This window comes from Dermacentor andersoni, chromosome 4 (genome assembly GCF_023375885.2).
Source record: "Dermacentor andersoni chromosome 4, qqDerAnde1_hic_scaffold, whole genome shotgun sequence".
Taxonomy (NCBI): domain Eukaryota; kingdom Metazoa; phylum Arthropoda; class Arachnida; order Ixodida; family Ixodidae; genus Dermacentor; species Dermacentor andersoni.
Window position 1 is genome coordinate 205,400,100 of NC_092817.1, and position 26,731 is coordinate 205,426,830.

Sequence of the window (26,731 nt, forward strand, 5' to 3'; positions counted from 1 at the left end):
GCGCATGAGGAATTCACATTTTATGCTGAATAAGACTGAGCTGTTTTTACTCGTCTATTCAAATGGTCTGATTATATGCCCGATTTTATGTCTCGTGTTGCGGTTTTCGAGCACGGTGCGAATGTGAAAGGGTGCTTATGTATACGAACTCGGTGAATTGTCAAGCGGCGGGTTATGCAACCGAATCGAATATAGCGGCTACTCTATGGAATTACAGTTGCAAGGGCGTTTTGCATACGCCTACTGTTTTGGACATGCGTGTGCATTTGTTAGTATGAGCTGGCGCTTCAGGGTTATGTCATATGAACAGTTAAATCACCTTTCATTTCGGGGTTACAAGCGTAATCTGTGCATTTTGCTACTGCATGCCAGATCAAAATGTGTTTATTGATTTAATATTTTTAGTGGAGAAATAAAGTATTAAATAAAACGTTGCCTTAATTTTGTGTTTTCAGTCGTCTGTCTTACACAAAACAAAGAGTTGGTCTAATAAACTAATAAGTGCGGTGTAACTGCAACATTTACATAACTTCAAGAATGTAAAATCCTAGATTTCAAACTGCAGCAAAAGTCTAGTCTCTCCATTGTGTACCTCATAAATGAAAATGAGTTCATGCGTTTTAGTAAGCTTAGATGTTGGTTGCAGTGAACTGTTTCTTGTTGTTCTTGAAATGTGGGTAAGCTTGCCATTACAAGCCTTGTTTCCCATTCTTATAGGCACATTCATTAATATACATTGAACTGGAGGGCCATATTTTCATCCCTACTGAGCATCATGTTTGCAGATATGATCCTCAAATTTTGGCTTGAGCAGTGGCACAAACAGAGATGGTGTGGGCGGCACACTGGGCACGTGGTTGGGATGTGTGGCAAGTGGTTTTTGTAATGAACGAGAAGAAAGATTGGTTAACTGACGGGCCCGTTTTTTATTAATCATATCATGAGAAGCCAACAAACAAAGACACCAAGGACAACACAGAGTAAATTACCTGTACTTACTAATTGAAATAAAGACATTATAAATCAATGGGATTGAAAGTGGATGAAAAAACAACTTGCCGCAGGTGGGGTAGCTGAATTGGTAGAGCATCGTACGCCTAATGCGAAGAAGTGTGATCATTCCCCGCCGCGATAATTTTTCTTACTTTAGCATACAATAACCACTTCAGTAGGAAAAATGCTTTGGTTTCAGGTAGTTGGTTCATTGTGAAAGTACATGCATAGCCGCATGCGAAATCCACGTGCATGGAAGGAATATGTAGAAGGGGATGGTGCCTTTCCCAATTTCAGATTTTCTTCTTTGCCTTTGTACAGCCCTGCCTGTACTTTGCTTATGTCGCCTTTGGTGCATCACATTCATCACATCTGATTTTTGATTCACATTGGACGCCATGTTATACTTTAGTTAAATTGCATTTTTAACTAGTCACAACAATTAATTATGTTGTAATGATGTTTAATTAAAATTGATCAGCAGCAGATGAACAACGGCCTAGCAGCAGCTAACAGGCCGAGCTCTGTTGCTAATCACAGCACGGGTCGTCGTCGTCGTCGTCTACAAGCTGCTATCGGAAACCCGAGGCACGTCGGCTTCGTTATACTGTAATTATGCAAGCTGCTCCTCAGAAATATAGCATTCTTACCGTAATGGAAATGAAAATCTGCCATATATGTCAAGAAATGTGATGCACAAAATTTTAATGCCAGTGCACATTGCAGCTTTACACTCATTTAGTACACACTAGATAATATTGTAAATATAATTTTATTTATTTCTGAGAAAGTGTAATGGATAATTCCCAACAGCACCAGGAAACTACTTTCGTGAGGACGCCAACCGAATAGGAAATATGATACGCCTATCTGCCGCTTTGAGACTGGGCGGGATGTTGCTGCAGCACCACGACAAGACTCGCTTAGAAACAATAGGCTGCAGCCCAGACATGAACAACTTTATGTGAAATATTTTTAACCAAAGCTAGACCAGCGGCCTACATGAAAATATATGACAGATTTCTAAATGCGCTGTACTCTCAGTCTGGAACATCCATACGTTGTACAGGACGTTATCAAATGAGTTGTTGTCTTAGAATGTGGCACAAAAAAGTTTCTTGCACAATTTACCTACGTTACCAGCCCTATACATAGCAGCTCATCTGGTAACCTCTGCGTTATAAATGCACGCGTTTTGTTCTAGAAATGTGCTTGCTGGTCAGTAATTTGGCGCATATTTCTCTTCGATCGTAGTGTTAACACTTTGTGAGTTTGCGCACGTTTGTTCTAGTTGTAACTTTCCATTGTATGCTTTACTTTTGTAAAGATGGAGCCAGTTGAAATATTTCTACGCTGTGATACTGATGAAACTTTACAGGCTATACTTATGTTTTATTACAAGATGTGTGGTAGAGTTCATGGGCATCATTGTAATCTGATTTTATGTGTGGGTCGGTATGTCTTTCAAATTATTATTCAGTTTGTCTTGTGACTTATCAACGAAGATTTTGAACTTTTAAGCGAAAAAAACTTTTTTATTTAGTAACTCGGTGAGTACGTATTGCGTCCAATTCATGAAGAATAAGTGCAGGAGCTGCTTATGGAGGAATCAGATAATACGCACATGTAAGTATTTCGAATCTTTTATAACGTTACCATGGCTCTACATCGCGAGTGCTATCACACTACTGGTAAGAGTACTAGCACTCTTTTCTTTAGGAGTACAATCTGTCTGTTAGGAGTGCAAGCACTCTGTTTTATGGAGTAGACGCACTCGGTCTAGGGGAGTACTATGACCCTTTTGGAGAGAGTATTAGCATTGTGCGGTAGAGTACTAGCACTCCCTTGCGGTGGACTTATAAATTATACTTTAGAAGAGTTAACTGCTGGTCTAGTTGGTGACATTGCATACTGAAAAGATTTTGCGCCAAAAAACAACACACACAAGAAAGACGACGACACCACGGGCGCTTCTTCACACGATTCTTCACACGCTTCTTCACACGAGCACACTACGGGCGTCGTCTTTCTTGTGTGTGTTGTTTTTTGGCGCAAAATCTTTTGAGCAATAAAACTCTGTCGGGGGAGTTATTGCACTCTCTCTCAAAGGGGGTCCGTCTAGTCTCGAAAAGGGAGTGAAATTTGGAACAAGCAGATGTTCCCTGAAGGGAGCTCCCGGAACTCTCTTCGTTTTTAGAGCGCTGTTCAGGCACCATGGGAGAGGTTTAACCTTTACCCATGAACTACCTTCGAACATGCAGCTCTAGTTTTTAGATATTAGTATGACCCTGCGCTAGCGTTATGTTTGCTGGCCATATCGCCCCCGAGGGAAAAAATATCTGCTCCCGTTCGATTCTGCGAACTCAAAACTTGTCAAAAGGGCTATAGTGACGTTGCGTCTTCGGTCGGCGCTCATGAAGTCATGCGAGCACACGATGGAAGAGAGCTTTCACGTGCGAGAATCGTGGCTGTTTCCAGCCTGCTTCCCTACTTCAGTGCTTATCAGTGTGTCCGAGATGCTGCTCTAGAGGTTGAAGGGCGTTAGCAGAGGGCCCGGTCAGCAGCAGAGAAACAAGAAAAGACTGCAGGTTGTGCCGTGTCTGCGCAAGATTTCACACAACCTGAAAAAGGTTGCGAATCGGCACGACGTGCATGTAGTCTTCTCTGCGTCTAATAAGCTGTAGAGGCTCTGCGCCCGCATTGCCTCTCGAAGGGCCAAGCCTGCGTGCACAACGAAGCACGACAAGCCGTTTCTTAGCTGTGCCGTCGGTACAGTCTACGAGGTACCTCTGGATTGCGGCAGAGTATATATCGGCCAAACTGGACGTTGCACTAACAACCGATTAAGAGAGCACCCTTTATCGGTGAAAAATGGTACAGGTTCGCACTTGCGCTTTGTCTGTGCTTCGTGTGCCTGCCTGCCGCAGTTTAAGGACACGCATATATAGGTAAGAGTCAGGGATCGCTGACACGTGAATTATTGGAAGCGTTTTGATAAAGAAAAAGGGTGATGCTTGTGTCGGTGTTCTGTCGGTCTCATTGCAGAATAATGAGTACAAATTTTTAAATTCACAATGGTGGTTTGTAATTTTTGGTCTTCATGGCATGTCTTGTCAGTTCGCACGGAGACAACGCTCTATTTCATATTTTTATTTTTATTTTTATCGCGTCTAGTGCACTGGATAGTTGTGCGCATGTCGATCCTCTTTGTGTAACTATGAGAGTTTCAGTATAATAAATTCAGTCGTGAGTTGGCTTTCTTTCTCTCAGTTCCCCTTTACAGTTAGTGTCGCTGCGACAGAACCCACGTTCTAAGCATGAACCAACTAGCCCAACATCGCATTCTGCCGATAGTTAGCGCTCTTCTGGGAACGCACTCCCCGCCTTCTTTTTTTTAATTTTCTTTTTCTTTCTGTTTGAAATCCGCTGTTGATGGAACACACCAACTAGACTGGTCTCAAGTCTTCCTTAACTCCAATAAATGTCCCACAGCCTGTTGTCAATCGCATCCTCCAAAGTGCACGGGCAAACTTTTACACGTGTCTCAAATTTACTGGGACACTGTGTAAGCAGGCTTGTCTGCAATGGGAGCTTATACATGCTGTCCGCCAGCCTTTTATTTCCCATTACCGGTGCCTATGCTTGCCGATTCTGCAATAATGGGCTAGCTGCGAGCTCGGCAAGTGTAGAGTACCTGGAACTCGTCCATGAGACCAGCCCTGAGTCCTGCGACAAGTGCGCGGTAACGGAACAGCCAGGCGAGACCGGCCAGCGCGTCTCCGAGCAGCAGGGCGAATAGCAGGGCCCAGTACGCGTGCAGCAGCCGCTGGTTCATACGCAGGGCGCCAAGGCAACCCAGGGCCTGCAAGCACGCAACAGTCACAATCAGCACGCATCACGGCACACAACACAGTCAGTGCCACACATTTCGATCGAAGCAATCTGGTGTCGCCAGGTGGATCGCCTTCTAATCTTTTCTTACATTGCCAAAATTGTAACTGCACGCCAGAGTTAGATGAATGCGCGATATTGTACAGGCATAAGAATGAAGATACGCGTCTTATGCTCGAACGATGGCATATCAATATTGATGGAAGTGCGTGCGTGGGTCAGTCTTCGATTACCTTACATAAGGAAAAAATCAAATGCCTTAACAGTTATCTCTCACGTAGACCGGCACTGTACCCGATTGACACGTGGTGCTACCATTTTAGAGCATGCGCCAATGAGTTTTATGCCTTCTTTCTTTTTTCGCCTCAGTGCTTCCTTCAGTTAATAGTCGGCGTTCGTGTTGTCCACTTCTCTTGTGTACCTGTCTGCACGCGTTACCCTTTTTTTTCATTGTGAATTACAGAGCAAATAATGTCTCAATACCCGTAATTACAGACATACGCACTCACCAGGTGACTGGCGGAACTACACATATTGGTCAAAACCGACCAAGCTCCAATTCATGTCGACCGAGCTGGCTTAGAATTAAGTACCCAGATATGTGAAATTATCTGCGCCCGAGGAAAAGACCAAAGATGTAGACAGGACCCCGCTCCATAGGTCGGCAGAAGCACTCATGAGTCGACTCACTGAGATTCGGACAGGCCTTCTAGCCTTAATACAAATGAGTGTGGCTGAGGAGAGTTTTGGGGACTTTTGCGTCCAAGTAAGGGCGGGGGGGGGGGGGGCGGTGCTAAGCAAAAATATATTTTGTAAGGCACTTACGTTTACTTTGCGGGCATATGGCAGCACAAACTATTGACTAAAGTATTTTGATATTCTACGCTAGTCTCTCTCTCTCTCTCTCTGTATATATATATATATATATATATATATATATATATATATATATATATATATATATATATATATTTATATATACATATTCTAGTGAAGAGAGACGCTTGTGGGTTCAGCGCTTCTGGCTCTAAACGCTAGTGGGTCGAGCGCTCCTGCTCAGCAACAGCTGTCGTGCTTGGAAGCTGTGACTGCCCTGCCCGTCGACATTGCGCTGCTCCGAGCTCTGCCAAATAAACACCTTTAGAATTGGTGGAGTGTGCGGGGTACCCTCAGACGATCATCCTGGAACCCCGGTCCCGTACCCTACCACCTACCATTCCCCAAGACGCCTCCCAGCAAACGCCTCCTCCTGCACCCACTGCGTGTCCCGGGGTGCCTCGTCATCGCGACCCTCCTATCTACACTGGAGCGGACGACACTGACGTGGACGAATGGCTCACGGCGTACGACAGGATAGGGACCATAACAAGTGGCACGAAGCGGCCAAACTGAGCCATGTTCTGTTCTACCTCGCTGGAGTGGCCAGCCTGTGGTATAACAACCATCAAGCAGAGTTCCAGACATGGTCGGAATTTAAGACTTCCCTCGCCGATGTATTTGGTCGCCCTGCTGTTCGCAAGCTGAGTACCGAGCAACGTTTGCGAGAACGAGCTCAACAGCCAGGCGAAACATTCACCAGTTGTATCGAAGATGTCCTGGACCTATGCAGGAAAGTCGATTCGACCATGGCGGAGTCTGATCGAATCCGAAACATCCTGTAGGGTATAGAAGACGACGCCTTTAACATGTTGCTGTCCACGCTTTGTGGCTGAAATTGTCACACTGTGCCAGAGCTATGAAGAACTCCGCAGGCAGCGGTCACTGACCCGTCGATCTCTACCGCGTGACGAAGACCTCACTGGTTTGGCTGCCATGTCCAACCAGGCAGCGTTGCTTGCAGAAATGCAGGCGTTCGTCCGCGGGGAAGTTGCCCGGCAACTCTCGTTGATGGATTTTGCACAGCCGCAGTCGGTACACGCGCCTACGCCAAGTATTGCGCCTCCGCTTCGCCGCGTCATAGCGCAAGAACTGCACGAGGTTTTGCCTGAGCACCACCAGCGTGTTCCTGCGGCTGCGCCTCACAGCTACGCCGAAGTCATGGCCAGGCCCCAACAGATCCCGACGGCTGTGCCACTCAGCTACGCGGAAGTCGTCACCCAGCCTCAACAACTCCCTCAACGGGGACCTCTCACGTGCGCCGAAGTCCACGCTATGCCCCGACAACAGCCTGCTATGCAATCACTTCACCAGCCGCCACGTCCAACGCGTCCTTCCACATGGATTGGACCTGCCGCAGCGACTCGGTGGCGTACAGCGGACAATCGACCGATATGTTTTGCGTGCGGCTATGCAGGCCACGTCACACGCCACTGTAGTCGCGTGCAGTCACCTAGCGCTACACCATATGTGCCAAGTTCTATGGCGGGTTCTCCGCGCCCTTATTACGACGACGAACCTTGGGCTGCGTCCCCACCATTCCGCCGGTCCGCCAACATCCGCCGCTCAACTTCTCCACGCCGACGCTCTCCATCACCGATGCGGCCTCGTCCCGAAGCTCGGGATGAGGAAAACTAATCGTCGCAATCCATGAGGCAAGGGCTGCGACGCCGTCGAAACGCGGAAGTCCTCAACGTAGCCCGGCCAATGTGATAGACGTGTTAGTTGACGGTGTGCGCACATATGCCCTCGTGGATACCGGAGTCTCTGTATCAGTTATGGACGCAAAGCTTTGTCGCTTCCTTCGAAAGGTTACGACCCCCATTGCTGGATTCGCCCTCCGCACAGCAGGCGCAGAGCGTATTCACCCGATTGCGGCGTGCGCCGCTCGTGTTCTCATCGAGGACGTTGTATACGCCGTCGAATTTATTGTGATTTTCTCATGCTCTCGTGAAGTTATCCTGGGGTGGGAATTTCTCGCCCGCCACGATGCCGTCATTTATTCCGCACGGGCCGAACTAGAACTGTCGCCGATCTAAGATATGACGCTTGCCGATAATGCTTATGTTGCGAACAAACTACTCGTCAGGCACGACACCAACGTTCCTCCCAACTCGTCAGTGATTGTATCAGCCTCTCTGACGCCATCGCACTACTTTCTCCGTCGGGCCGCTTTTATACTCGAAAAGGCCTGCTGCCGCCTTTTGCAACTGTGAACGTCAAACAGGGCTCCACAGCTATTTTTGATTGTAACCCCTTCTCATACCCTGTGATGCTGCTTCAAGGCGAATGTCCTGGCCACGTGGAAGTTATCGACGCCGTACAAATTACGGATGTTCCCGAAGACACGTCCTGCTCCAGTTACAACACGCTCGGTTCTCTCTCTACCTCCAACCCTTTGCCGACAGGTGTGTTCGATTCATCTATTGCCGATGGCCTTACCCCACCTCAGCGTTCGCAGCTTCTGCGCATCTTAGAAGAATTTCGTTCTTTTGATGTCGGGCAACCTTCCCTGGGCCAGGCGTCTGTTCTCACGCACCATATTAACACTGGCTCCCAACCGCCATTGCGGCAACGACCATATCGCGTCTCTGCCGCAGAACGTCGTGTGATTAATGAGCAAGTGAACGATATGCTTCGCCGCGAAGTGATCCGACCTTCGAACAGTCCATGGGCATCCCCTGTGGTCCTTGTTACGAAAGAAGACGGCTCGGTACAGTTCTGTGTAGACTATCGGCGCCTGAACAAGATCACTCGCAAAGATGTATACCCGCTGCCGCGAATCGATGACGCCATCGATAGCCTACAAGGAGCAGAATTCTTTTCATCTCTAGATTTACGCTCCGGCTATTGGCAAGTACCCATGGCTGACGTCGATAGGCCGAAGACAGCCTTTGTCACACCCGACGGCGTATACGAATTTAACGTAATGCCGTTTGGACTTTGTAATGCGCCAGCAACCTTTGAACGCATGATGGACACAGTTCTCCTTGGTTTGAATTGGCACACGTGCAGATGTTATCTCGACGACGTTGTTGTTTTTGCCTCTGACTTCACCACACACCTCCAACGCCTACGGCGTGTTTTGACGTGCTTAGCAAACGCTGGCCTCCAACTGAACCTAAAGAAGTGCCGATTTGCAGCGTGGCAGCTCACAATACTAGGTTACGTCGTCTCGAAGGAATCCTCCCTGATCCAGACAAACTTCGTGCCGTAGCTGAATTTCCTAAACCGACGTCCGTCAAAGAACTGCATGGTTTTGAAGGTTTGTGTTCCTACTTCAGGCGCTTCATTCGCAATTTCGCCGCCATGATATAGCCCCTGACGAAGCTCCTTGGCAGCAACGGACCTCTCCATTCGTGGTCGTCCGAGTGCTAAGCTCCGTCGCTGACGTCTCCTCCCATTTTGCGCCACTACGACCCAACGGCACCTATTGAGGTACACACAGATGCCAGCGGTGTTGGCCTCGGCGCTGTCCTGGTGCAGTGCAAAGAAGGGTTTCCTGAATATGTTGTGGCATATGCAAGCCGTATGCTTACTAAAGCCGAGACCAATTACACCGTCACGGAAAAAGAATGCCTGGCAATCATCTGGGCGCTTACCAAGTTCCGGCCCTATTTGTGTGGTCTCCAATTTGATGTCGTCACAGACCACGATGCACTATGCTGGCTGTCGTCATTGAAGGATCCCTCAGGCCGTCTCGGCCGCTGGGCGCTTCGCTTACAGGATTACTATATCCGCGTACTCTACCGCAACGGACGCCAGCATGCTGATGCTGACACCCTCTCACGTTCTCCCTTGCCAGAGGACAATGCCTGCTGCGCAATATCCCAGCTTGACGTTTCTCCCGTCGACATTGGGACCATCGCTTCTGAGCAGCGCAAGGACCCCTGGATTGGCTCCATCATAGACTGCCTTGCTGATCCGTCATCGCAGCCAACCACTCGTGCATTGCGCCGTCAAGCTCGACATTTCGCCATTCGCGACCTGTTTCACCTACGCAATTACACCTCTGACGGCCGCCAGTGGTTATTAGTTGTACCTCGAAGCCTGCGTTCTGAAATCTGCGCATCGTTTCACTCTGATCCACAGTGTGCTCACTCGGGACTTTTCAAAACCTACCAGCGCCTCCGACAACGCTACTACTGGCGAAGAATATAAAACTGAATTCAAAAGTTCGTCCGCTCATGCCCCGACTGCCAGTGCCGAAAATCTTCACCCCACCTCTCGCCAGCTGGTCTGCAGCCTCTACCCTGCCCTACCCGGCCGTTCGGGCGCGTTGGCATCGATTTGTATGGGCCACTTTCCCTGACATCGGCTGGTGACCGCTGGGCCATTGTGGCAGTAGATCACCTTACACGATACGCTGAAACCGCCGCTCTCCCAGCAGCTACAGCGCGCGACGTTGCATCATTCCTGCTTTGCCGATTCATCCTGCGGCATGGTCCACCTCAACAACTGCTCAGCGATCGCGGACGCGTCTTCCTGTCGAAAGTAGTTGAAGTGATTCTCAAAGAGTGCCACGTTGTTCATCGTACGACTACGGCGTACCACCCTCAAACGAATGGCCTCACAGAACGCTTCAACCGTAGGCTCGGCGACATGCTTTCAATGTACGTTGCCTCCGACCACACGAACTGGGACGTCATTCTGCCATTCGTCACCTACGTGTATAATACCGCTACGCAGAGCACCACTGGATTTTCACCCTATTTCTTGCTGTGTGGTCGACACCCTTCGCACACCATCGACACCATTCTTCCGTACCGGCCGGATGCATCCGAGTGCGTGCATATTTCTGCCACGGTCAGACATGCAGAACAGTACCTCGACCTCGCACGGGCCTTTACTTCCGATGATCAAGAGCGCCCGAGGAGCACTCGCGGTGACGCCACTACCACGATCACCTTCGATCCGAGAGCGCTCGTGTGGCTCTCAGTCCCTTTAACTGCCCCTGGCCTCTCATTAAAACTGGGCCCTAAGTATGAAGGCCCTTATCTTGTTCTTGAACGCGCATCTTCTGTGAACTATGTCATAGAACCAGTTTAGCCATCTTCAGACATGCGCCGCGTGGACGAGACATTGTCCATGTCGACCGTTTAAAGCGTTACTACGACCCGGTCGTCGTGACGAGCTCTTAGGTCGCCGGAGGGCTCCCTTCTCGCTCCCGGGGGTTGATTGTAGCGAAGAGAGACGCTAGTGGGTTTTGCGCTACTGGCTCTAAACGCTAGTAGGTCGAGCGCTCCTGCTCAGCAACGGCTCTCGTGCTTGGAAGCTGTGACTGCCCTGCCCGTCGACGTTGCGCTGCTCCGAGCTCTGCCAAATAAACACCTTTCGAATATATATGTATAAGCGAGAAGAAAGGGGGTTAACAGAGGGGCCCGATTTTTATTAGTCATATTGCTACGGCACAATATGCGCGATCACGAAAGGCCAGCAGTGTGAAGACGACGACGACGATTAGAAGCTAGCGCGGGCTGTTGCCTCTTGGCCAAGCGCAGCGTATTTTCCTTGTAAATATATTTGTACATAGCTTTTCGTCTGCGTCTTCCTACGTAACATATCTGGTGGAGGTGGACGTTCCCTGTACCTCGTCACGGAGCTTCGCAGTGGACGGTACGTCGAGCCTTCCTTCATGGCTCCCGGCGACGACAACCCGACTCCGCCGGCTCCGACACCTGCTGCCACTTCGACGACCTACATCACTCTCCCCGCTCCCCGTGATCCTGGCGTATTCTCGGGCCAAGATGGGGAAGACGTCGATGACTGGATCAGCCTGTATGAACACGTCAGCCGCAATAACCGGTGGGACCCTACTATTATGCTCGCCAACGTAGTCTTTTACCTCGGTGGCACACCTCGAGTTTGGTATCGCACGCACGAAGATGAGCTCACCAGTTGGGATTCACTTAAGACACAGCTTCGAGACTTGTTCGGCAACCCCTACGGTCAACAACTTGCCGCGCAGAAGGCGCTTTCCGGCCGTGTGCAGACGTCAACAGAGCCCTATGTCACGTACATTCAGGACGTCTTGGCTCTGTGCCGCAAAGTTGACACCCACATGACTGAGTCAGACAAGGTTTCCCACATCCTCAAAGGCATTGCCGATGACGCCTTCAACTTGCTCGTTTGCAACAACGTAGCGACGGTGGATGCTGTTATAAGAGAGTGCCGCCGCCTGGAACTCGCCAAAAGCCGACGTATTGACCAGCAGTTTGCCCGTCTGCCCAACACCCCAGCGACATCTTCCTGTGCCGACGCTCCTCGTCCCAACAACACTGCCGATGTTACCAGGATCGTCCGGCGTGAGATCGAGGCCGCCTATCCGGCTGCCTTCGACTCCAGTCCCACCAACACATCTGCAGTCACGGTCTCACTGATCCAGGCAGTTGTCCGCCAGGAGTTTGAAAACATGGGTCTTCACACCATCTGCTCGGCCCATCGCCCTAATACCCGCCCGGCTTCTTCGATTTCGCCCCGTCCCGCATCTTCTTACCCACCACGTTTCCGCAACCCATCTGAATGGCGCACTGCTGACGACAAGCCTATTTGTTTCCACTGCCATCGAATCGGGCACATTTCTCGGCACTGTCGTAGTCGCTGGAGTTCCCCGAGCCGGCCTACTTATACTGCCTACTCTCGCCCCTCAGGTGGCCCTTCTCGTCCCTATGCCGCACGCTCCGATAATGCCGCCACTGATTCTCCTGCAACGAACCGCCCCTATTCTCGTTCGCCTTCGCCCCAACGACGACAATCTCGCTCTCCCCAGCCCCGTCGCGCCTATTCGCCGACTCCCTTCGGACGCCGCTCCCAGCCGGAAAACTAGACGATGCAGCGCCTCGAGGTGACGCTGCATTGCTCCCTACGCCGCCAAATCCTCTACTGACTTTGCCCACTCATCTGAACCTTCTTGACGTGCAAGTCGACGGTGTTTCTGTGTCTGCTCTCATAGACACTGGGGCGCATTTGTCCGTAATGAGCGCTGACCTTCGTAACCGGCTCAAGAAAATTATCACGCCCGCCACGACGCCTGTTGTCCGTGTCGCCGATGGCGGAACAGCCCCCGTAATTGGTATGTGTACCGCCCGCGTCTCCTTCGCCGATCGCTCAACAATCGTGCTATTCACAGTCATCGCCCACTGTCCCCACGACATCATCCTCGGCTTAGACTTCCTTTCCGCACATTCTGCTCTCATCGATTGTTCCGCCAGTACTCTCCGCCTTGACCTGCCTGTTCTGGATCCTGCTGAACCACACCCCAGTCGCCTCAGTTCCGCCGACTTCGTTCGCTTGCCACCTTCGGCACTGACCTACGTTGACCTAGTGTCATCCCCACCAGTCCCCGACGGTCACTACATCGCGGCTCCTATGCAAGACGTCCTCCTTACACATGGGATCACAGTACCCCATACAGTTTTATCTATTACGGCGAATTGCGTCTGCCTGCCAGTGGTCAACTTTGGCTTGACGACACAAGTGCTGCCACGTGGGATGTCTTTGGCCCAGCTTTGTTCATTCGAGGATCACTCAGTAGCATCCATTGCAGTAGACGACACTTCATCCGATACTCCTCTACCATCGCAGTCGGCAAATTGTACCATCGCTGACTTACGGAAAATGATTGCCCCCGACTTGCCCTCCGAGCACGCTCGTGAACTCTACCGCGTTCTGTTTTCCTACCACGATATTTTTGACTTTAACGATCGTCCTTTAGCCCAAACTACAGCTGTCAAACATCGCATTAATACCGGCGATGCCCCTCCTATTCATCGCCGCCCGTATCGAGTGTCACCAGCTGAGCGTCAAGTTATTCACGCAGAAGTTCGCAAAATGCTTGCCAAGAACATTATTGAACCATCATATAGTCCATGGGCGTCACCTGTAGTACTGGTCAAAAAGAAGGATGGCTCATGGCGCTTTTGCGTGGATTATCGGCACCTTAACAGGGTTACCAAAAAGGACGTGTATCCCCTACCTCGGATTGATGACGCCCTTGACTGCCTCCACGGTGCTCGCTATTTCTCTTCTATTGACCTTCGCTCCGGCTACTGGCAGATCGCCGTGGACGATCTCGACCGCGAGAAGACTGCTTTTGTCACACCCGACGGTCTTTATCAATTCAAAGTGATGCCGTTCGGTCTATGTAACGCCCCTGCCACTTTTGAACGCATGATGGACTTCCTTCTTCACGGTTTCAAGTGGTCCACGTGCCTGTGCTACTTGGACGACGTTATCGTATTCTCCCCAACGTTCGCTACGCACCTCGAGCGCCTCTCAGCAGTCCTGGACGTTTTTCGGCGAGCCGGTCTGCAACTCAACGCATCGAAGTGCCAATTCGGCCGTCGCCAGATTACCGTCCTTGGACATCTCGTTGACGCGAACGGAGTGCAACCGGACCCAGGCAAGATCCATGCTGTTACGCACTTCCCTGTTCCGAAGTGTGTCAAGGATGTGCGCAGCTTCATCGGCCTTTGTTCGTACTTCCGCCGTTTCGTGAGAAATTTCGCCGCCATAGCACGACCACTAACCGACCTTTTGAAAAAAGACGCTCCTTTCCAGTGGGGCGATAACGAGGCCTCTGCATTCTCTCATCTAATCGACATTCTCACAACGCCTCCCGTTTTGGCCCATTTCGATCCTTCTGCGCCTACCGAAGTCCGTACTGATGCCAGCGGTCACGGAATTGGAGCAGTACTGGCACAACGCCAGCGTGGCCACGACCGTGTTATCGCTTACGCCAGCAGGCTCCTCTCACCCGCGGAGCGCAACTATTCCATCACTGAGCGTGAGTGTCTGGCCCTAGTTTGGGCGGTTGCGAAATTCCGCCCATACTTATATGGCCGATCCTTTTCCGTTGTCACAGACCATCACGCGCTTTGCTGGTTATGCTCACTGAAAGATCCTACAGGAAGACTTGGTCGCTGGGCCTTACGCCTCCAAGAATATTCGTATACTGTCACCTATAAATCTGGCCGACTACACAAGGACGCTGACTGCCTGTCTCGCTACCCGGTCGACGAGCCTGACGACGCCGACAGTAGTAGCGCCAACGGCATTTTCTCTGTCTCTGCCTTCGGTAACATCGCCGATGAGCAGTACCGAGACCTATCGCTGCGAGCACTTATCGAGCGTCTGCGCTCTACACCTACCGACGCATCCGTTCGCCGATATGTCCTCCAGGGTGGCATTCTGTATCGAAGGAACTTCCTCCCTGACGGCTCTGACCTTCTTCTTGTCGTGCCAAAACAGCTACGACAGACTGTGCTCTTTGAGATGCATGACGCACCCACTTCAGGACATCTTGGGGTAACCCGCACGTACGACCGCGTCCGCCGCCGCTTCTATTGGCCTGGTCTCGCTCGCTCCGTTCGACGCTATGTTGCTGCCTGTGATCCCTGCCAGCGTCGGAAGACACCTCAGGTGCTACCTGCCGGTCATCTCCAGCCGATCACCGTCCCTGTGGAACCGTTCTTTCGTGTTGGATTAGACCTGCTCGGTCCCTTTCCCACGTCATCTTCTGGGAACAAATGGGTAGCCGTCGCGACTGATTACGCCACCCGATACGCTATCACTCGGGCTCTCCCTACCAGCTGCGCCACTGACGTCGCGGACTTTCTCTTGCGTGACATTATCTTGCTTCATGGCGCCCCGCGACAGCTGCTTACTGACCGTGGTCGAAACTTCCTCTCGAAAGTTATCGCTGACATTGTGCGTTCCTGCTCCATTCAACACAAACTGACTACTTCATACCATCCTCAAACCAATGGCCTGACAGAGCGGTTAAACCGTACTCTTACCGATATGCTGGCCAAGTACGTTTCCAAGGACCACCACGACTGGGACATTGCCCTTCCTTACGTAACATTTGCGTACAATTCTTCCCGGCACGACACCGCCGGATTTTCTCCCTTTTATCTACTGTACGGTCGCGAACCTACCTTGCCCCTAGACACGGCACTTCCTCCTGCTGCGGTCTCAACAAGCGAGTATGCGCGCGACGCCATCGCCCTCGCTGACCATGCACGCCAGCTTGCCCGTGCTCGACTGACGGCCTCACAGACCACTCAGCAGTGTCAGTACAACGCCCGCCATCGTGACGTACAGTTTTCACCTGGTGCGCTCGTGCTCCTGTGGTCGCCCTCTCGTCACGTCGGACTTTCAGAGAAGCTCCTTTCGCGATACACAGGGCCCTACCGCGTGCTGCGCCAGGTGACGCCTGTGACTTACGAAATTGCTCCTGTGGCCTCAACCTCGTCCTCTCCTGTGGCATCTAGTGATGTCGTACACGTCAGTAGGCTCAAGGCCTACTACACTGCTTCCGAGTCCGATCTTTAGTCGCTCCGGGACGGCGCTTTTGCAGCCGGGGGTAGTGCTACGGCACAATATGCGCGATCACGAAAGGCCAGCAGTGTGAAGACGACGACGACGATTAGAAGCTAGCGCGGGCTGTTGCCTCTTGGCCAAGCGCAGCGTATTTTCCTTGTAAATATATTTGTACATAGCTTTTCGTCTGCGTCTTCCTACGTAACAATATCGTCAGAAGCCAACAAACACTGACACCAAGGACAACATAGGGGAAATTACTTGTGCTTAATAAATGAAATAATGAAACGATAAATTAATGGAAGATAAAGTGGATGAGAAAGAAACTTGCCGCAGGTGGGAACCGAACCCACAACCTTTGCATTTCGGGTGCGATGCTCTACCAATTGAGCTACCGCGGCGCTGTTTCCCCATCCACTTTCTTGGGTATTTATGTGGCCGCCTTGCACGCAAGCGAGCAACGCGGCCCTGTTGCCCTGTTGCGTGCCCTCCCCTGTGGCGCGCGAGGCAGCGAAGTCAGCCGAGGAAGGAGGGGCGTTCTTCTCCTGCGGCTGCTAGGGTGCTTCAGTGTTCTCTTCGCCCGCCGCTCCGTGCAGAGTGGAGACAACCGCGGCGCCTTCGGCGTTGGCCACGCGAATCGCGGAGACCGTAGGAGACGCCTCTGGTGGACGCCGTAGGGACGCGTTGCCGACGCTCGTGTATCTATGGTGTGTGGTTTGGTACTACTTTACTGGCACTTTACCTACTACTAGGGACTACTTTACCTTTAGTAAGGGCTCAATAAAAGTTGGTTCTCTCTCTCTCTCAAAGAAGTCCACGAAAACCCGCGCCGTGATTACTCGAGATTCTGTTGCCAGCTGACACTCATATTCACAGGCGCAAAACACAACTCCCAAGCTTCCACACCACACTCCAAACTCAGCTTGCCTCGTGAACAGAATGTGCTGCGAGAAAGACACGGGCCGAAAAATTTTTTTTCACTTTTGAGCAGCCGAGAGCAGCAGCAAGAGCTTCAGGAGCGCGGCTACTATGGCGACCTTGAAGTTTAGGGCGCCAGTCCAAGTGCTCCTTTCCGAAAAAAGCAACACGCCACCTCCGACACACTCTCTTCAAATAATCCGGTTATCCGGGGCCTATCCTACACTCCATGGTAAGTAGTAAAGCGTCGTGCGGTGACCATGGATACCAGATGGCATCAGAGTTGCGCGCGTCGTCTGAAAGGTCTGTCGGCGGCGGCTGCTGTGAATGGCGCCCACGCGTGCCCCAAGCGGTTCCCCTCGCGATCTGCAGATTAGTAAGGCAGTCGCGCCGCACGTCGCTCAATTTTCAACGTGCCGCACGATATAAATTGTCCACGCCTGCTGATATATCGCGGAATGAAAACAGGTATATTGCAGCGCTCTAATTTGGCGTTACGGAATATTGTAATTGTCGGTGATTTTTTTCTGAGGTACGAATGCCTGCGAAATCGAAAAAAGGAAGACATCGCTGTGCCCTTGAGCCTATTAGCAGATTAGCGGTGGTTGAAGGCGACAAAGAAGTAGAATGATCGGACTATTTGGGACACCCTATCTGCCTGCGGCCGTAACCTCTTGTTAGCGTTTAACACAGGAACCGGGAATCTTAACACAGGAATCTTCACACAGGAACCGCGGGGGGCATCCCTCTCCCCGTCAAACGCATCCTCGAGGGCACCCTCACCTGCAAGAGGGCCACCGGCAAAAAAGAGGTTGGTGGACAACTCAGAGAATTACGAAAAACGGATTCACGAGGAAGTAATGAGCCTATTAAGAACAGTGGCGACGAGATTAGATGAAATTGAAGAAAATCAAAACAATATTGAAGCAAACATAGAAGCACGCTTCACAGCTATCAGAAGCGAGACTAGGGAACAATATAAAACTTTAGCAGAACAAGTAAGAGTCCTTACAAACGCAGCAAAGGCTACAAACGAGCTAGTGCAGAAGCATGACAAGCAACTGGTTAAGGTGATGGGCAAACTCTTTCCGCCCCCAGGACCCATGGCCTCCACCACAGTGCAATCCATCTCCCTCCCTAAAGCCAATCATGGGGAAGGGCCAGACGGACATAAGAATATGGCAATGGAACTGTAGGAGCTTCCGCGGAAAGTGGTAGAACCTAGAGCTCCACATTCAAAACCTTGAAAAATAAAAAATCCCCGATGTCATAGCCCTACAAGAAACCAACAAAAAAATGTAAATGTTCGAGATTATAAAACATATAAAAACGGCAAGGAAGAAAAACCACTCACGGCCTTCTTGGTCCATAGAAATCTAACTGCAATAGAGCACGAAAGTCCATCGAACGGTGCAGACTGCCTCCTGATAGAGGCCATACCGCTAAAAAGAACCTAGGCCCCTCTCTTCATTCTAAACACACATAGCACTCCCAAGACGGAATCCTCCCCCATAATAAAAGCCATGAACGAAGCCAGAAAAATCAGTAAAACGAATCCCCTAATAGTAGTCGGAGATATGAACGCACAACACATGGGATGGGGTTGCAGAAGAAATTTAAAGAAAGGAACTAGCCTCTGGCAACATGTTCAGGACGAAGGATACACGCTCCTGACAGATCCGCTGGTGCCAACTAGGATAGGGAACAGTGTGCAAGCCAACACAAGCCCTGACCTGACCCTATGCAAAAACATAGTAGACGCACAATGGCACAACACGAACCAAAACCTAGGGAGCGACCATTACATTATAGAGACCACTATACCCAGCAGTACGTTCAAGAAGGAAACAAGAAGGGTGACACGAGTGGCAGACAGGGATAAATTCAGAGAAAGGAGACAGGGTAACGCAGATGGCCAGAAGATTGAAAACCTAAATGAATGGATTCACAAACTCTTAAAATACGCAGAGCACACCACCAAGACGATAGAGATAGCAGCCGAAAACAAAGCCGCTGACAGCAGATTATTACAGATGTGGCAGGCACGTAATATCTTACAAAAAAGATGGATGAAACAAAAACACAACAGAAAACTTAGAATTAGAATAGCCAAACTAGAAAGAGAAATCGAAAGTCATTCTCAAAACTTAGTAAAACAGCAATGGGGACAAACATGTGATCAAATGAGCGGAAAATTGGGGCTCGAAGAAACATGGCATCTTCTGAGACATCTTTTAGACCCAGAAAACAGCAGAGCCGCTCACCAGAGGGATGTAGCACACATAATTCATGCAAGCCCACTTAATGACGAAGAAATGATAACGGAATTACTAAACACATACCTATGCACAACAAAACTCCTTACGCTTCCCAGCTACGGCGGCAACCTCAACCCTGAACTTGACGAAAACATAACGGTAGCAGAGGTAAAGGCGGTCATGTAGAAACTTAGAACATTCTCCGCTCCAGGAGCGGATGGGGCGACGAACAAAATACTAAGAAATCCAGACAAGGACTCTGTTCAAGGGATCACGGAGTACTTTAACAAGTGCTGGAAGTATGAGTGGCTGCCAGAGACGTGGAAACAGGCCAAGATAACTCTCATACCCAAGCCAGGCAAGAAACTCGAACTAAGCAACCTCAGACCCATATCCCTAACATCATGCTTAGGGAAGCTATTGGAGCACGTGGCGCTATCTAGATTACAAGACCACATGGACAAGCACAATCTCTTTCCGCACACGATGATAGGCTTCCGGCCCGACCTGTCTACGCAAGATATAATGCTCAGGCTTTCGGAAGAGGTAATAAACACACCGAATAACACCAACACTAAAGCAATAATAGCACTGGATCTCACCAAAGCCCTCGATAATGTCACCCACAATGCCATAATGAATTCCGTATCCGACTTAAACACGGGGGAGAGAATATACTCATACATAAAGGCTTTTCTAACCGACAGAACGGCTCAAATAAAATTCGGAAGCATCAAGTCGGATACACTACAATTAGGAAGCAAAGGCACACCGCAGGGGTCAGTGCTGTCACCCTTTCTGTTCAATATAACCCTCATACCCATGGCCAAGCTCCTTTCCGCCATACCAAACTTATCTTCGGCAATCTACGCAGACGATATGACCCTCTGGACAGTCAGGGGAAACGAAGGTGATATCGAAAGCACGCTACAGACGGGAGCGAATATAGTGACAGGATATGCCAGGAGAGTCGGCCTAACGTGCTCGCCACAAAAATCTGAACTCCTAGTTATCAGACACAGACCTAAGAAAAACAATCCCCCGGCTCAATTGGATATTAGGATTGGTGGTACAAAAGTTCCAGAAGTACAAACCTTGAGAATCCTGGGAATGCACATTCAAAACAACGGGAAAAAAACAACTACCCTAAACAAACTAGTCGCATGCGTTGGACAAACAGGCTCATAAGACGAATAGCTAACAAACACCAGGGAATGAAAGAAACAGATTTGAGGAGGCTAGTGCAGGCTTTCGTGCTCAGCCGTATAGTATATTCTATCCCCTATCTCAAACTTCAGGCAGCGGAAAAGAACAAGGTTGAATGCCTCATAAGACAATCATACAAGGCAGCCCTTCATCTCCCTAAGTATACATCAACAGAAAGGCTGCTCATGTTAGGCATACACAACACGCTTCCCGAGCTAGTTGAGGCGCACAGAATCGCACAGTACGGCAGGCTAACAAAACGACCCACGGGAAGACACGTTCAAAGTACTTTCGATATCAGGCAAGAATGCATAGGGGCGGATGCCGTGCAAATGCCTAGAGACATACACAAGTACATGAGAATAGATCCAATCCCGAAAAACATGCATCCCGAGCACCACGCAGAAAGGAGGAAGGCGAGAGCCAAAGCCCTCCACAGGCAATATTCAAACGATAAGGGGGCAGTCTGACGGACGTTGCAGAGTTCTGTGATCACGATGCCTTTTCGATAGGCGTCGTGGGCATGGATCTAAAACCAATCTCCGCCGCCTCTGTGCGGAGCAAAAAGGCACACGAGGCGGAGGAAGTGGTCACCGACCTGGCCATTATAAGCGCTGAAGCCAACACGATTTTTAGCGACTCGAAGACAGCCGTTCGAAACTTTGCACAAGGGAGGGTCCACAAACCCGCCAAACAAATCATAAAACCGCAAAATTTCAACGCCAGACCCATAAGAATCATATGGGTTCCGGCCCACGCGTGGCATCCTGGGAACGAGGCGGCCCACAACTTAGTCCGAGGTTTCGTCAACCGGGCAGTGGGCGAGCCGGTCCTGAGGTCGGCCAGAGAGACCTTGACCACCTACCACGAGATAACATTATATTACAGAAACAACAGAAGGACGCTCCCGCCGGCGGACAAAAGCATTAATAAGCATCAACAAGTGATCTGCCGGAAGCTACGAAATAACACCTTCCCCAACCGCTATATATACTCCAAGGCCTACCCAGGAGTCTACACCCCCGAATGTAAGCTCTGCGGGGTTACAAAGGCAGATTTAAAACACATTTTATTCGATTGCGAAAATCTAAAACCGAAAAGAGAATGGCAACTCTCTAACGAGCAAGAGTGGGAGGATGCGGTGGCCAGCTCGGACCCGGCGGTTCAACTGCAGGCCGTCAGCTGGGCTTTGGAAGTCGCCGACAGGCAGGGCCTCAGAACTATAACAGGTGGCACTAGAGGAACTGATCGGACGGCCACCTCACGCACCCTGGAAACCCATTAAAGTCAACCAAATCCTTTCTGTTGACTAAATAAACTTGTTACCACCTGCCTCAATATGTCGCGAAATTGAAACAAGTATGGAACTGCGCTCAAATTTTGCATTACGGAGTAACGTAATCGTCGGACATTTCTTTCTTTTTACATGGCGCACAACTTCTGAAACGACGAAGTGTGCAAGCAAATAAAAAAAAAGGAACGATCAGTCGATTTAGTGTGTACAACGGACCCCTACATTATTCAATAGTTGGAACAGTTGCACTTGGTTTATATTACCTATGTGATACCCCAGCAGCCGGAGACATTGCATCGGTGTGTCTTCTTTGACTATGACTCAGAAAAAAAAGTGAGCCAGGACACTAACTCCTTTTCTTTCGTCCTATATCCCTACTTTAAATAAACGAAAGACACTTGAAGCCTGTCAGTCAGTGTTGGCCGAAGATATTAGCTGTAAACTCCATACTGAGTACCAAAACCACTCAATACCAAAATGTACTCAGCACTACAAAAGACAAATTGCGATGTGATACCAGCAGGCGACACTCATCCACAGAGAGATTTAAATGTCTGTGTTAAACACGGTCATTCTGTCGGATTGTATCAAGCGATACGTATTGACGAAGAGTCCATCCTCGAAGCATTAAAACGATACGGCAAGTATCCTGCTGCAGCGATACTATGTGTCGCGCAGGTCAACGGCGATTGCTCTTATCATTCCGCATTTGTGCGTGGCAGAGAACGCTTGCACGTGACTTGCCTGTAGTAAGCCGCCTTGTAGGAGCAGCGCAGGCACAGCGTACACGAAGGTCGGGTCGGCCAGCCGCAGGCCTGGCACCAGGGACGCTCGGTAGTCGGACAGCACCCAGGCGGCCGCCACTGAGAACGCCAGCGCGCTCAGCAGAAGTGCCACGTTGCACGTGTAGATCCATAGCCTGCAATGGACCCCGCGACAGTCGGTCACCCGTCAGCTGTCCCTGTACGTTTGTATCCAGAACAGCAATATTGTGTTGCGCGGAATATCCGGCACGCGCGTGCGAAAAACAACTTTAATTGAAGAGGAATGTTATTGTAAAGCGGTGAACAATCGTAAAACCTCTCGTTCGCGCGCAATATTTTGCAATATCGTTTCGGCGTACCTACTGGCCGTTATACTTAAAAAAAAAAGTTTACACCCTTTGGGTCATATCTTGCCACACAACAATAATCATCTGTCTTGCCCGCATTTCCTCTCTTTCACGCTGCGAGCCCGCTACTTCCTTGTCACGAATGGCTTGCGCGTTATCAGCTTGACACAGCATTCTCGGCAGAGTAGTAGCGAGCGCCGAGTTTTCAAGAAAGGAAACGGAAGCAAGGCAGATGGCGATTATTGTTGTGTGGCAAATATACACCCCAAAGGGTGTAAACTTTTCTTAGAGCGTAATACGTATATACACATTCCCGAAATTTACTGTGATTGCCTTCCTCATTCCGATTACGGACTACCGGTCGTTCTGTAAAAAAACAGACGCTTACTTCGATTCAGTAGTCAGAGAGCCCACTGACTGAAGTATCACTGTTCGAAATAAAGAATAGACCACGGCCTGCGCCACAAGTAGGGACTGAACTCAAACCCCCCACATTACGCGTGCAGTGCTTTACGAAGTAAGCTACAGCAGCGCCGTCCTCTCGGCCGCTTTCTTAAGTATTTGTGTATGTGAACGCAGATTAGCCCTGGGGTTGCTAGCTCGTGCCGCGCAAGTCAAGACGGTGGAGCACCCTATTAATCGCAAGTATGCCGCAGTACGTGAGCTTAAGAGCAGGCGACTGGCCAATCGACTACGCCATGAAATCAAGAGTCGCCAAACTCAAGGTATATATGCAACGAACGAGCACAATGGGTGAAACCGAGGGGCTAGATTTATATCAAGATGAGGAGAAATCATAGTAGACGTAAAATGTATTTATTGGAAATGTAAAAATTATATGGCAAAGTAAAAATGAAAGCATCCACATATTCCCCATTATGAGGGGTGGTGCGTCACCAATTGGTCTACCGTGGTGCCATCCTCTGGGCCACTTTCTTCGCGAAGCTCTTGTGTTTATTATCTCCTAATTTGTGTCAGTTTTGTGTGCATTCTAATGTATGTGCCAAACAAAGGAGGATGCATGCTTGCTGATTATACCATCCTATTAAAGCACAGAAAATTTCAGTAGCAGCAATTCAGGTAAGAGCAGGCAAACCACGTAAATAGCTCAGCGATTGATCAGCTAGATCAAGTTCAATTCTAACGAGAGACGCAAAGAGGCATCATCAAGTTTCAAAGCCTCAAGTTGCTCATGCCAGAGCACACGTGCTCTTTATCTACTTTGCTGCTTGTTCGGTATGTGCCGACTTGTCAAGAAACATCACGTACTTCTAGACTAGGTGGCTACTTTAGACGAGACTTATTAATCTATTGTGTATAAAGGAGACTTTCAAGATGACACGCAACAAAACAACCCCCGATCGAATTATATTCTTGACACCGCTGCTTGACTGTGCGGCAAACGCTTCCATGCGCACGCACGCATTACGTGTTGTAACAGAGTACATAGGCGAATAATATCAAGCCAAGAAATTCAGCCTTTACATTGTATTTATTATTTGGCAAAAGAAATTTGTTCAAAGGACGAAAATGTTTCGCACGTAATCGCACTAGCGCTATAATATGTCCTTTTTTTACATTTGACATTGTTATTGTTTTGTTTCCTATGTTTATTTATTCACCATTATAAATACCCACACCTCCCCCATAGAATTACGGTGGGAAAATAGAGCATATACAACAACCTTCAACTGCAGTTACAAAAAAACGCTTAAAAATATCAAGCCATACTTGCAGTAATGACTAAAGCTATCCGTATTGAGGACTGCAAGAATTGCATGCACAAGAAAAAGTCTATTACCATACGGCTTCACAAAACATATTAAAAGAAAACGCACACATAACTGAAACCCACGCGTTTGAATGTAGCACCATTCGTAAGGTTGGGCCGCAGGAGAGAGAATGCGTCATATGGATTATTGTGCTCGAAGTAGTCAATGCAACCCTCTGTGTCAGATGAGTCTCCGCGCCAAGGGCCCATAGCAGCGATAAGGATGCGCGTACCTGTAGTACCTCATCGCTGTGTGCAGGAACATTGGGGCCAAGGTAGCGCAGGGCTCCGTGGCGCCCGGCAGCTGAAGCAGCAGGGGCCGGTCGGGCTCCGGCCGCCTCTTCTCGCCGCCCTGCGAAAGTGCCGGTGACGCTGACCGCCATATCTATCATGCGTAGACTGCCCAAATTTCCGACACATGTTCCTGAAGACACCTGGTCTTACTGAAAGCTACCTGTGCACGTCTATTAGGTAACCTAAACGTTTTTTGTTAGCTTTGTTATTCGGAACTAGCGGTCACTTTCAAGAATTTCACGAAAGATGCCCGTTGTTTGAACAAGGTCTGGTGTCACGAAACATTACGCTGTATTTCTTCGTTATCCTATATGACCCCAGCAATGCCGACGCACACAAGAACACATACGCACGCACGCACATATGCAAACACACCAATACACACGCGCACACACACACGCCTGCACGCACACACAAACACAAACACACATACCCATGCACGCGCACACAAATACGAACACACACCCTCAGAAACACATGTGCGCAGGCACGCAAGCACATTAACAAACAAGCACACACAAACACACATACAAGAACACATGAATACGCACTCAAACACGCACATGCACGCACACACGCGCATGCACAGACACACACAGAAACACCATCACACACGCAAGCACAAACACGCACGCACCCACACACGCGCACACACCCAAACACACACGCACGAACACACAGACATACGCAGGCGCACGCTCTTAAGATCGGCAAGCGGGGGTAGTGACCTTCTAGCTTCTCCCAGCCCACTGCGACGAATCGCTTCGTGAAGCTGAAAATGCGTCGCCCACGGGCAGACTACCGGCGCCCGCAAGGCAAGACCCGTTTGGTGGACCGTGTATTGTTAGCTGGTTCACTGTCACCTTGACGTGTCACCTTGAGGACAACATCGGGGAAATTACTTGAGCCTAATAAATGAAATAAAAAACCCATAAATTAATGGAAATCAAAGTGGATGGAAAAAGCAACTTGCCGCAGGTGGGGAACGATCCCACAACCTTCGCATCGGGGAGACATTTTTCACCGCGTGCAAGCACTAGAGCCGCAGTAATAAGAACCTAATTTGATCCTTATGGCAATGCGGCATAATTTTCAATCAGATCCCCGTAGCATCAGAATATTTGCTGCTCATTCAGTCGTCTTCCTTCTTTTCTTTTTTTTTTGGGGGGGGGGGGGGGGCGGGGTTGAGATCAAATGCACTGCTGCATCAGGACGCGTTGAAGTCGCTGTCTGGGGAAGGGAACGAGTTATCGCATGTAGCATTTCTCGCTGCAGATTTTCAATTTCTGAGAAAGCGTGTTACGGAAGCCGACTCGACCCACTGTAGTTCCTTATTGGCACAATGTTGAGTTACTGAGCTCGAGTTCGCAGGACCGAATGCCGGCCACGGCGGTCGCACTTCGATGGGGGCGAAATGCGAAAACACCCGTGTACTTATATTCAGGGGCACGTTAAAGAACCAAAGGTGGTCGAAATTTCCGGAGTGCCCCGCTACGGCATGCCTCCTAATCAAATGGTGGCTTCGGCACGTAAAGCCCCATAATAGACTGTGATTTTTATTACCGACTCAAAGGAGGAAAGAGAAAGGAAAACAATGGGAACAGGATAACTTACTTGACCTTGACATAACAGATATCAGCAACCTTCCAAAATATCTTCTGTATGCAGACGATACGAGTCTCTTGTTTAGGGGCAATGACATTCCATTGCTCAATTCAAACATAAACAGTACACTAGAAATGTTGAAATCATGGAGCGCAGCAAATTCCTTGATAATAAATAGTAAGAAAAGAAAA

At 49.6% G+C, this 26,731-nt stretch overlaps 2 protein-coding genes across 2 annotated transcripts in view; one reads left to right on the forward strand and one right to left on the reverse strand.

The window, feature by feature from the left end:
* The window catches only part of LOC126538380 (pseudouridine-5'-phosphate glycosidase-like), a 350,937-nt gene that overhangs the window by 228,635 nt on the left and 95,571 nt on the right, over positions 1–26,731 (forward strand). The gene's annotated exons all lie outside the window — the stretch shown is intronic.
* Positions 1–26,731, reverse strand: part of LOC126538433 (CD151 antigen-like) — a 96,431-nt gene that overhangs the window by 12,714 nt on the left and 56,986 nt on the right. The window contains exons 2-4 of the mRNA XM_055074738.2: positions 24,875–24,993; positions 22,504–22,678; positions 4,688–4,855 (exon numbers count right to left, since the gene is read on the reverse strand). Coding sequence (XP_054930713.1) covers positions 4,688–4,855; positions 22,504–22,678; positions 24,875–24,906 — 375 coding nt within the window. The 5' untranslated portion in view covers positions 24,907–24,993. The remainder of the gene's footprint in view (positions 1–4,687; positions 4,856–22,503; positions 22,679–24,874; positions 24,994–26,731) is intronic.